Source organism: Micropterus salmoides, unplaced genomic scaffold, assembly GCF_014851395.1.
Source record: "Micropterus salmoides isolate LMB-PRFRI ecotype aquatic unplaced genomic scaffold, ASM1485139v1 Ms_hic_scaffold_17, whole genome shotgun sequence".
In the NCBI taxonomy this organism is placed as follows: domain Eukaryota; kingdom Metazoa; phylum Chordata; class Actinopteri; order Centrarchiformes; family Centrarchidae; genus Micropterus; species Micropterus salmoides.
Window position 1 is genome coordinate 31,882,776 of NW_024040817.1, and position 12,425 is coordinate 31,895,200.

At 42.0% G+C, this 12,425-nt stretch overlaps 1 protein-coding gene across 4 annotated transcripts; it reads right to left on the reverse strand.

Moving 5' to 3' along the window:
• Positions 1 to 207: 207 nt before the first annotated feature.
• On the reverse strand, positions 208 to 11,323 carry si:dkey-81h8.1 (uncharacterized protein LOC100034657 homolog). 4 transcript variants are annotated; one of them, XM_038725742.1, is made up of 10 exons: positions 11,054 to 11,318; positions 9,750 to 9,801; positions 8,366 to 8,465; positions 8,108 to 8,221; positions 7,526 to 7,582; positions 5,306 to 5,443; positions 3,092 to 3,139; positions 2,768 to 2,881; positions 2,420 to 2,509; positions 208 to 1,318 (listed from the first exon to the last, which is right to left on the reverse strand). In XM_038725742.1, exons 3-10 carry the CDS (start codon positions 8,459 to 8,461, stop codon positions 1,211 to 1,213), a joined length of 765 nt encoding a protein of 254 aa, XP_038581670.1. In that variant the 5' UTR covers positions 8,462 to 8,465; positions 9,750 to 9,801; positions 11,054 to 11,318; the 3' UTR covers positions 208 to 1,210. The 4 variants fall into 4 exon arrangements, with proteins under 4 accessions (XP_038581670.1, XP_038581668.1, XP_038581669.1 ...); XM_038725740.1 differs by having other exon boundaries at positions 8,366 to 8,483; XM_038725741.1 differs by having other exon boundaries at positions 8,366 to 8,468; positions 11,054 to 11,317.
• Positions 11,324 to 12,425: the final 1,102 nt, after the last annotated feature.

Sequence of the window (12,425 nt, forward strand, 5' to 3'; positions counted from 1 at the left end):
CCCCCCATGCATCCAGGTGACCTAGTCAGATGCGCACATGTCCTCAGCTGGCTCTTTTTAATGTGAAGAATCAGCTTTCCACTCTAAGCTCCAGCCCAGACATTTTCATTCTCTCAGTATTGACCAAAATCTCATAAACACTGGTGAACAGTGGGATTGTGATGTCATCAGAGTTATTGTGGCTTGGGATTGGAAACAAGAAATGTATAAGAGATAGATTAGGATTTTATTGTCCCCAAAGGGAAATTTTGTTTTCACAGAGTGTGCAATACGACACTATGCATTATGGGAAATACAGTGAGAATACGGTATTTATCGGGCTTGACTCATACTAGTGAGCAAAAATCCGAATATCTCGGCCTTAGCTGCTCTGAGCCTCCCACCTTTAGGGAAGTATTAAATGACCGGAGTACTCCTTTAAGTTTTTATCTCAAGAGAACACGTCTGAAATATCAGAACCAACAATGAATGGACAATAGACAGTAGACCGGCTGCTGTAATACTCTTTCATCAGTGAATTCTGGAACAGCATAAAGACAAGTTAAAATTGCACAACCTCAATAGTTTTATAGCCAAACAACAAAGACTTACAGACTTATAAAAGGCCAAATAGTACCAGGTTACATACGGAATCTGCCTTCATTCTAATTAACACCAAATGTGACTCTCTATTAGTGAAGTGAATATATCCTACATACTCTAATAGTGACCAGGGTCTTAGCCTCACCCGCGCTGCCTCAGCTTCAGGTGGAAGCTGAGAATCTGGTTGTCTTTCTGTTATTTTTTTCCCTCTGATTATGCTTAATTAAGTGGTGTTAGTATTTGAAGAATAAATCAACATTACTAATAACACTGATCCCTATGATACATAACCACAACATACTGTACTGTAGGTCCAGCAGTAACACTGCTGCTGTGTTCATGTCATGTCAGAAGTGAAAGGACAGGGAGACAGCCTGTTCACATGTCAAACTTGTTTGGTCATTCACATTTATTTGGACCAATTTTTTTTTCTATGACCCTGGACTGCTGCTGTCAGCAGATTGGTTGTCACCTTGTCAGCTGAGTTGATACACGAGTCATGAATTTAAATAAATGGGAAATAGCTGAGTCCTGATGATAATGACCACTAGGAGGCTGACAGGAACACTTTCCCCCAAATTTAAACTCTGACATGACATGACACCGCAGGGAGCAGAGTGTGTTGAGTTCAGGGCCCGGTGGTCACAGAGTCTATGGGCTCCACCTGGGGTTCAGTGGTTGGGGTGGAGATGTCCTCTATCTGCTCTGAATCTGGTTCAGTCACAACCACAGCCACCTGTGGATACACAGAGTAAAATGTGAACATGGCTTCCAGAAGATATAAACATATTGAAGTGTAATCTGACATGATGAGAGAACACTGCTGGTCAAATCCTACTGTAGACCAAATACATCACATTCCATGCGAACTGCTGTGGTTCATGAAGTTATAAAAAATGTATCTCGCCTGCCATTCAGCGGTGTTCAGAGTTTTGCCAAACCTATGTCGCGGTTGCTCCTGGGTCTATTTCAAGTAGCCAGCTGTTTAAAACGATAAAATATTCTTTGTGTGGTTCATCAACGGTGCTAAATTATCCGAAAGTCCCGAGAGGTGCGGACAACTCGGCACAACACCAGTGAAGCTGGGGCTCCGTCTCTTCAGCAAATGTTCCTCTTCTGCACCTACACACATACATGCTACGCCTACGTGCACACTGACGACCCAGGGTTAGGGTTACAATTTTAGATTTATTTACGTACTTTTAAAAACATTTATTGAAAGTTTTATTCTTTTTACATGTTTATTTACAGCATTAAACATTGAACTGTATATTGTAATTGGCAGTATATTAACTTATTGGGAGAAAACTGGTAGTTCTATGTAAAATCAGATGTTGAGCACCCCCATATCGCTAAAATGGCATGATCCTTGTTTCGCTGCGAAGCTTCCACTGTGAGATTGACAGTCGAATCAGGCCCCACCCATCGAAGCATTGAATCTTCGACTATTGGGGGTCAGGCCTAGAAACTTTATAAACATATTATAGACACGGTAGGATTACAAACCGATAGAGGCTGTTGTTGGTCGCGGTTAAACACATCTGCTTCTTTCACCTTTACAAGATGCACAAGCTTTTCTCCTAAGAGGAAACCTATCTTTCAGTTCAGGCGATGCACAGGCTCAAAATACAAACTGTGCACAGGGCAGCCCAAATATAAGGCACCTCAGATATGCTACCAAGCTATTCTTGATCCTCTCACCCTAGCACACAGTTAGTCCTCAAAATACCAAACCCAGAATGACTGAGTTAGGTCCCATCTTGCTGGTGATAAGCAGCTTGCAATATATACCTGCATATAAATACCTAACAGCTAACAATGACTGTGTTTGTGGTACCTGAGAGGGCTCAGCTGCAGCTGGAGCAACTTGCACGGCTGGAACAGGTGGGGGGCGAGTCTGTGGATAAACAGGTCTCTGGCTGGGAGCCTACAGGACACACACAGACACACTGAGGCATGTATACAGAGTTGCAGTAGTCTAGATGAGATGAAATAAAATAAATTCAATAAAAGAATTCCACAAAAGGACTCCACAACTCTCTTTATCTGCTCCTCGAAAGTCAAAACTCACTCCCAACTGTCTGGCCAAAGGCATTTTAAGGTGACTGTGACTTTATGAAAAGTGTTCTTCTGCCCCCTAGAGGTAAAATATCGCTTGATGAAGCTTTAAGGTATCAGCGCTCACCTGGGTTCCACCAGCAGCTAGGACACTGAGTCCGAACAGCATGGCAGTGATACAGATCAACAGCTCCAGCACCAGGAAGATCACCAGTGTACCCAGGATCCCGTCAATCAACAGCTAGCCAGATAAATCCGAGAGCATACATAGTGAGCAAACAGTAACAGTGTGCACGTTGACACTGTTTGATTCCATGAAAAAACATAAATGTAACAACTTCAGGGAGTCTTTTCTATCAGTTAAAGACATTTCTGTCTTCAACATGCACTCTACAAGACAACACAAAATAACCTATCTAAGTATTAGTTGTAACAGTAGTCAATCACTTACTTTACACTTTTGCTCGATCAGCCCGGTGCATTTCCTGAAACAATGTTGCTGCAGTGGACAGTAAAGACAAAGAAACATGGAGTCTGCTTTTTCATAACATGTAGTCTCAACTGTGAATTCATGTGATTTTACTAAGGGAAATGTGCAGTCCTACATCAGTGACGGCTCTGTGTATGCTACATAGCCTACTTCCTCAACTGCATGAAAAAAAATCTCACTCACAGATGCTTAAATCTGTTTTTCATAGCTATATATAATATCATAGCTCTCCTTATTAACAATTTCATTTTTTCCTAGAAATATTTGTATTGATAACTATGTGGTCAAAGATCTACTGTATGAAAAAAAAACAACCTCAAATTGTTCTTTCAAGATTAAATCCTTTCTTTGTAACTATGACATCTTCAACACATTGAAATATGGAGCCATATTCCCAAAGTACCATATCCTGGCACTCATAGTTCAAAGTAAGAGTTTTACCCTTAGAGTGCCGTCTAGCCACGAAGTCACCAAGCAACTTCAGTATTAGAAATACATTGGCAACACCACCATTGCCAAGGATACGTTGCCGATGGTGGTGTTGACACCACTGCCGTGGTTAACATCATGTTTCAAGTCCGCAGTGATTGGCCAATGGCACTAATCTGTGCCAGTGAATGTGAAACAGAATATCCATCAATAAACACAAGTGCAAGGCCAAATTAAATCATGTATAAATGGCCATGAAACCAGACATTTGTCTTGATTCATTGTGGTTTACTTTAATTAGGAAGTTAGACTTATTTATTTTAAGTTATTATCTAATGGAAACCTAATGAAATACTGAGAAAAGCAGAATGTTCCAGGTTCATCAGCCGTGGAGCATAGGGTTAGTTTAGAGCACTTACTGTAAACCCTGCTTGCATTAGCTGATTCTTTCATCTTGTTGGACACCTTGTAACGTCCAGTCATGGAGGAGGTGTACAGACTCATAACCTGACACGGCTTACTGTTAATCTGCTCATGTCTTCATGTCAATGTGGTTTGCTGCTGCAGCTCCCTCCCCAACCTCACCCTCATCCTTATGGACAACCTGTTTTAGTCAGGATAGTTTCAAGTTATAGTAAAGCCTCTAGGACTATTGTCTCTCTCTATCTCTTACTATCCAGCTACCCAAAACCAGAGGACAGAAAATCTGAATTGAAGAAAATGGTTATGCGCTGATCTGAGTCGGCAGGCTGCCATATCTCAGTGGTGAATGTTGTCGAGCTGTAAGGAATGACTCCAGACACTACTCAGGACTACAAAAAAAGGCACTAAGAACTTTGTTTTTCCCTGTATTAATGTAATCTACAGTTGATATTCTCCAAAATGACGATTGAATTCAACATAAGTCGAAGACGAACGTGCAGGGCTCTTTGTAGTGAACATGCAAATATCATCAGAAAATGCCAGGCATTTATATAAGCATCTTAAGACATCTAATGCTTTTAAGTGGAGTTAGTGCATGAACAGCACACAGGTTACAAAAGCACACAGCCTTTATTTTGTGTTATATTATCATTATAGAAAGCAGCTTTGAACTATACAGTTTTTAGGTCCATAAATAATCCTCCCTTCATAAGTTCTAATGTGCAGTTTTTGTTAAAACTGTATGATTATTTTGGATACTATATTTAAACACAATCTATGGTGTCTCTAATATTACGTCCACTTCATTCATAATGATGAGGGTAGAGTAAATAACAGAAACACATCTCTGTATAATTCAACCACTGGACCTTGATAAGAAAGTGGTGTAGGGTATCCCAAACTTGTCACAGACTTTAAACAAACTTTTTTTTCAGGAATATATTTCTGTCCTGCAAACATTGTTTCAGTCTTGCACCAGGCAAGACTCATATCTTCCCAAAACAAACTGATCACTTTAAGCACCAAACTGAATTTTCTGGCAGCAATTTTGTGATGTTGTTTAGGCCAGTCAATTTTAACTGCAATAACGATCAAGTTCATCTTGAAGATGTAATTCAGTGATGTGCTGCAGATGTCCTAATCAGGCTGTAATATAACAGGCCACAGAGAAACACACTTCCTTTGGACAGCAGAAAGGTTTAGTTGCAGTAATAGCTGCTGGTATTTTGTTTTGCCACAGATTTTTTATGATCATTGAAACCCTAAATCGAATGAATTTCATATTGTGCTCTGGCTTCTCTGTGTAGATTTTAAAGACAATACCACAGCATGTAGCTCCAGCCTGCGGCAGTGTTCACAGTGGTAAGAGTCCTGGCGGTAGGGGAGGTGTTTGGACATCAGACCCAGCGCAGCAGTGGCAAACGCAGCACTGATGAGATGCAGCACCAGGACACATTTCACCTGCAAATGGCAACAGTAGTGCTCAATAATGTACAATATACAATAATTAATTACTCAGTAATTACAGAAACCCTAAAACTCTGTTTGCCTTTTTTAATTATTTGACATTAAGCACCAACATTAGTATTGATGTGAAAGCTGTATTTTATTTACTTAGCGATTGTATATTGAGATAAAGCCTAAGAAATCATTTTAATAAATGATATACACTGGGGAAGCAGGGTTGTTTTCCATTGCAACACCTTACATCTTACATACATTACATTGTAATTTTACAGGTTATATCCCTAAACAAAGATATACGTGAGGTTGTACTCCCACCTCAATGGTACACAAGAATAGCAGACCAATTTTACACAATGCAAATACATGTTGCTATAAAAGGTGCTATGAACATTTAAATTATAGAATATTTTATGTCATGAAAACCACAGGACATGGGTCATATTTTTCAGCAGAGCAGTATGAAAAATGTAAAAACACAGGCAGTATGCAAAGTTAAGTGAGCACCAGCTCACTCAGCATATAATTTCAAGCCCTGATTAATATTATTAGAATTTCCCTGGATTGACTTTGAAGGATCTGGCAGGGTTTAGGGATTTTAATGTAATCTTAACACACATGAGCCAGCCCCATTAGCTGAAGAAGTCTGTGAGATATGATTACAAGCTCTGATAAACTAGTGAGTGGGTAGTGAGTTTCATATCCTTTTATGTACATTTTAATGTCATTGTAATATGTTAAAATATTCCTCCAGTAAATGGTGTTTCCCTGTCATCAGTCTTGTATTAGTATCTTATATTTAGTGTCAAAACTTAATGAATTTATGGAACTGTATGAAATATTTTCACTCTATCTCCTCTTCACTCCTCTTTCACTCATGGGGCGACTGTGGCTCAGGAGGCCCGTTAATCGGAAGGTCGGCAGTTCAATCCCCGGCACCTCCACGCTGCATGTTGAAGTGTCCTTGGGCAAGATACTGAAAATTGGCATTTACATTTACATTCTAGACACTATCTGGCGGGAGAGAGAGTCTGCCACCACATTCTGTGGCCCAGGCAAGTACGAGGCTGGCCAAGCCAGGGATAGCCTATATCAGTGGTTGGCGTGCCACCCGCAGTGACAAGGTCGACCTGGTGGTCCCTTGACGATTTTTCAGTCATGTTGGATGTATGTTGGATCATACCGTGTTGACCGTCACTCAAATATGGCAGGAACTTATATATATACAGCACAAAGCTCAAGCGCATTAATGGTTTTTGTCCTTTCCTGTGCCATCCAGAGCCCCCTTACTCTGGGCTGTCATGACGCCTCCCAGCTTGTTCTTCTGAAATGGACAAGAAGCTGGATTATGGCCTCTTCTCACCGTGGAGTTTGGAAGGCCCACATTTGGCAGGAGTCCAGGTTTTAATCCAACGAACATCACCCTTTGGTTGGGTATCAGACAAATTTTGCCGTAATTGACGGTAAGGCCCAACTGTATCACATGACATAGAAGGGCAGCAGTATCCTGTTTCGCCCGCTCCTGTTTCTGAGCACAGATAAGCTAGTCATCCAAATATGGGAAGATCTGCATACTGTTGGCTTGCATCACCCACCCACATGCACCTCTTGAAAAATCGTGGGGCTAGGGAAAGACTGAAAGGGAGTACCTTGAACTGACAGGCTATGCCTTCAAATGCAAAGCACAGGTAGTGCTTGTGATGTAGCACTATTGGGAAATAAAAATGTTCCTTCAAATTGATCCACCAAGTTTGGTGTAACATTAAACTCGGTTGCCCCAATCAGAACCACAAACAAATTCAGTGAATCCCCGCTGTAAGCACTAGTTTACCGCTATGAAAACTAAAGGCCTAGAACACTTATGCCTCTAGTTTCATAGCAGTTATCTGGCGCTTACAGCCATCGTTGTGTGTGTTATAGGGTGGACTGCTCATTTAAATAACTACTGAATGATAGATTCTGAATGAATCTAGCTAACAGTTTAGTCAACAGTGATATGTATCATCAGAGATCACCTGAGATGGCCCAGGCTGTAAGACAAAGCTCTAGTTTGATTTAGACTGTAGTAGACAGACTCACCCAAAACAGAGTAGGTTTTCTCGCACTGTGGACCAACACTGAACCAGACAAGGTCACCTGGTGGGTAACAATACAAATTACTTAGACACAGCATTTGGAGGAAATGTAAGGAAGGTTTTAATATAAAATATAAAAGTACATCAATTATATCTTAATGAAGTGCTTACAATAAGAAACCATGCTGTGACCTGACTCAATCTAGTTATTTAACATAACTTTTTTGGCTTATTTTTGGCTGGACGGCAACAACGGGGGCCAGCCCTACACAGGGGGACTAAGCGTGAGCTGCTAGCCGCCTTTGCTAGCCACCAGACTTGTGAAATGGATCTGTTGTGTCTCTTTGTATCTGTGGGCTGGTATCTGGTCAGAGTTGGATATAGCTAGCCAACACTGACCAACACGCATGGCTAGCATTGTTAGCGTAGCTGTCCTGTTCTGTCTGTAGCCATAGACTCTGTAAAAATAAGGTGTAGCCACGGTGTCTGTGGTTAATAGCACTGTGCTGGGCAGGTGTGTTTATGGTGTTTGTGTGCTCTGAAAGACGTATTCAGCACGGTCCAGTGTGAAAGACGCTTAACTGACCTGTATGACAACAACCAGGAAGAGGGCCACATCATTCGTAAAGTGGAGCTCATGGATCTGGAGCACAGATGCACTTAGACAAAGAATCAACGCCCCAATGACGATCTGGATTGCCTGGGGGGGTAGAGTAGGTAGAAGTAATATTATAATATGCTATGCCCCATACAAAGTCAGCTGTTACTTTGGATGTACGTTCATGCATGTATATGAGTTTGAAGGGTATATGTGGTTTGGTTTACTTTGAATGCTTCTGCTTACCCCCAGAGTCTTGGGCTCCATCTTGAGGAGGGACTGCAGTTGGCCCGGGGAGAGGTTCCCCACTGCAGGCATCGGGTCTTTGTCATTAAGAGCCATCCTGCTGCTGATGGAGAAGCAACTGTTTTAATGTAACAACATGTGGAAAAAGGCCTCAGTCAAGGAGAAAGAGTAGCTGAAGAATGCACAGGAAGTAGAATAGTTTGCCTGTTAATCGAAAGATCAACGGTTCTATCCCTACATGTTGAAGTGTCCTTGGGCAAGATACTGAACCCCAAAATGCCCCTGTTGGCTATTCCACCAGTGAATGAATGTGTGTGAAAGCGCTATCCAAATACAGAGTATATACATTTACATGTCTGCACATGCGCATATGGGTGACTCATGTCTATCTAATGATGTCCCTTGGTGTAATCTACTGATGAAAAGTTAGGCCTCAAGGATACACACAACCCTGGTAATGCTGGGGGATTGTGTGGCAGGTAAAGCAGCCACTATGCTAACTTCCACAGCGCGCATCCTGTGTTGTGGCCCCGTGCCTTGTAATTTGGTTTTCAAGCAACCTGCACCAGACTCCGACTCTGCTGCTTTACCTGGACCTGGACATGAATCTGTCAGCCTATGTTAGCCTATAGCCTGGGACCTTTGGATCCCAACTCCAGGCACCCCTACCTGCCCATTTTCCAGTTCTCTCTATTCTAGCACACCTGAACCAGCTGGTGTTTAAGCCCTGTCCCACAGTGAGGGCTGGTGAGTTGCATCAGGTGTTCAAAACAGTACATTAAAAACTACTATTGTTGTGTTATTAATTTATTTTTTCATTGCTCTGGGCCACTAAACAGATGACGGTGACAGCGGTGTATGTTATATAAGCCATCATAATAACTACTTTCCCACACATAGTACCTACTTAATAGACAGTCTTGTACTTCTTCGCTAACTACCCAGTTATATGGGACTCAATTAGCTTGATGCACAAAGTTGTATCAGTGCTCATCATTATGCATTAATAAACAGTTCCAACTGTGGATCTGTGAATGATAGATTATTTGCTCTCATTGGCGATATTAACATTACTACTTTCTACCTTTAGGGTTAGAATACTTTATAGTCAACTCATTTATTGACACACACCGTTTTAATGGTGCTACAGTGATTGGTTTAAGCCAACTCTGGCTGGCTAGTTGACAAAAGTTGACTTACCTAGAAGGATTGGCTGCTTAACGTTGGCAAATTATGCTAGCTACCTCAATACAGTCCCAATATTTAAAATCTTTACAATGGCAGATAAATATGCCCTTTGTTTTCTTCTTTGTGCATTGGCTGGGAAAAGGTGAGATAGGGTGGAGGACAGCATACATGACAATGTTTATGTTTGACTACTCACCAAAATATATCGTCGTCGTTGTGCTGTGACTATCAGACGGACCGTGGGGAGGCTGTTAAAGAGAGCTTCAGTCAAAGAGCTTCTGTGGACCCTTGTTGTAGACTAACCAACCTCCCCGTGCACTGCCTGAATGTTTTTAACAGTGCTGTGGTGTACAGGCAGGATGTGAACATTGTATTAAAAACAATTTCAAGTCAAGATGTTCTCATGTGGTCAAAAGTACAATGGCAATTTGCCCCGCATACATCTTTCTAACTACATTTTAAAATGAAAAGTAAATCTGAATTTTTTGGTTCTGGGATTCTGGGAACAGCAACAGAAAAAGAATGTGACAAGATGTCCCACTGTCCCCTACTATAGTTATTTACTCCATTCTTTTTACTCATGACCACTGTGGAACCGCAGTGCTGTGGCTGTGACTCCAGGTCCTTGCTGTGTAAAGTTTGTATGCTATCCCCATGTCACTGGAGGTGTTAAACAGGGGCCTGAGATCGCCAGGGGGCCCTTTGAGGTGATCCTCAGATCATTATGTAAGCTAATTCTCTCCTACTCCTATTAGTCTGAGATTAGTGAGCTTATCACATGGATGCTTCAACCTTTTTAGCATTATTCAATGACAGGCCTACATTCTCCATAGAGAGCAGTGTATCTCAGTCTCTCAAAATGTCTTGTGTATCTCTGTCCAGGCCAAAGCCTGAAGGTGAAAGTTAGCCTTCAGGCTTAGGCCTGGACAGAGATGTTATTCCAACATGCAATAACAGCCTTTAGTCAGCAAAACCAAGGACTTCTTAGGAGACAAATACAGCCTTAGAACAAACAATGCTGGCAAAGTAGCCTACTGTATAAATAATATTTAATATTATGCATATGTGCTGAGTTGGAGAATATTCCAGATGTGCAGTGACCGTTTTACTGCAGCAGTCAATAGCACAATGCTTTGAACATCAACTTCTATGAAGTCTATGCTCTCTGTGTGTTTCTAGGTATATAAAGACAGTTGAGCACACAGAGCTTTGCAGTATGATGGGCGAGTGTTCTGCAGCAGAGACCGAGGCGCTGCTGGGACCGCAGTGGGATCTGGCACAGCTCCAGGAGTCGCCACAACAGACAGTTCCGAGCAAGACTGGGTTTTTTTGGACATCCCCGGTTAGCAATGTCGTTGCTTTCCTCAGAACTGTGTCCATACAAACAATCTGATGCCAAAAAACCCTGACGCCTCGCGCTTTGTCGGCGCTGTGTTCGGTGCCGTGTCCCGGGTTACCTGCCCTAGTTTCTCCTGCGGGACAAAATGCGTAGACTCTTACCTGAGCCGTGTTCCAGCAGCCGCCGTCTCTTCTTATCTGCTCAGGGTGGGGAGCCGAGTGTTCGGCTGCTCTGCGGGCTGCAGCAGGGTGTGTTCGGAGCTGGTTCTCACTGCAGCACACTGATGCTGACACTTGCTGTCTGATGCAGTTCACATGCAGACTGCAGACAGGAGAGCCTAGAGCAGGGAGAGCTCCCATTACGTAAGACTGCACCTTTTGTAAAAGTGTATGTTAACACAGCCAACCCTAAATAATGTCTAAATGATGCGTTATTTGTACAAGGTTCGTGACAAAGCTGACTGTGAGAGCTTTTAGAGACCCTAAACCCTTGCAAAGGATGTTGTTTGTTCCTGGGGGACACGTCCCACTGCAGGACGGTTACTATGTTTAATTCAGTAGGGTTCAAACCCAGAAGGGGTAACATAGAACCCCACTGAGTTGTGCTGGTTTATCAGTATGAATGCTGGAAAGGAAGCACAACCTACGTTCTTCTCTCCCTTTATTAATGTGAATCCTGACTCATTATTCAGATGTCATAGATGTCAGTCAACTTCTGCTTCTGCATCGTTGGTGCTACAGAAATCATTCAACATCATACAACACTACATCATACAAAAGGTTCAGCTCTCACCGAAGTAGGCTGCTTTCAAAATAAAAGCCCCAAAAGGTAAAAGGAACTCATGAGTGCTGAAGATAGAAAACCAAAATCCCCCCCCCTTTTTTTTGAAACACACATTTCAACTCCTTCTCCACACACAAGGTTATTTCTTCAGAAACTGCTTAAAAAGTGTTGTCTCTGACATCACTTAATTTGCCCATTTCAATAATCATCATAAATTTTGGTAGATTTCTTGATTCATTGTTTCGCCTTAAATCTAACAAAGAGATACATTACATACATTGTAATGATAAACAAGTGTGTATTTGGTCTCACTCCTATAAATAGTATTAAACTAGCTGAGTGACTGTTCAGCTTTGTGAACCCTGAAACCCGCTCATTGCTGCTTGGGGCTTCAACTTTAGGTCATTAGAACTAGTTGCTTCTGTTGACCATAAAAGATTTGAGCCCAGAATCGCTGCTTGCAACTATATTTTGCAGCCAAGTCCAGAGTAGCCAACATGTAACATTGTGTCTGGCGACATGCAGTGCTTTCCTATCCTGTCCGGCCTTCAGTCAAACACATGCTCAGCTGGTCTGGAGTCAGCTGACTGACTTGGTCAGTAAAGAACATTACTCTGTTTAGCTTCCTTGGTTTCTTTGACTGTATTTTTAGGATGATTGAACAGTACTGTCCTGGCAGCGGGACAGTTAAAAGGGCCACAAACAGTCTTAATGCTGAAGGTCACTGAAGGCTTTTTTGCCTCAGTGTTA

Excerpts from the sequence above, each read along its gene's own strand:
- si:dkey-81h8.1 (XM_038725742.1), bottom strand. The coding sequence starts at position 8,461 with ATGGCTCTTAATGACAAAGACCCGATGCCTGCAGTGGGGAACCTCTCC. Across the intron at positions 7,583-8,107 it reads TCCTGGTTGTTGTCATACAG|GTGACCTTGTCTGGTTCAGT; the intron begins GTCAGTTAAGCG and ends GTTACCCACCAG. Across the intron at positions 2,882-3,091 it reads TGATCGAGCAAAAGTGTAAA|CTGTTGATTGACGGGATCCT; the intron begins GTAAGTGATTGA and ends TTATCTGGCTAG.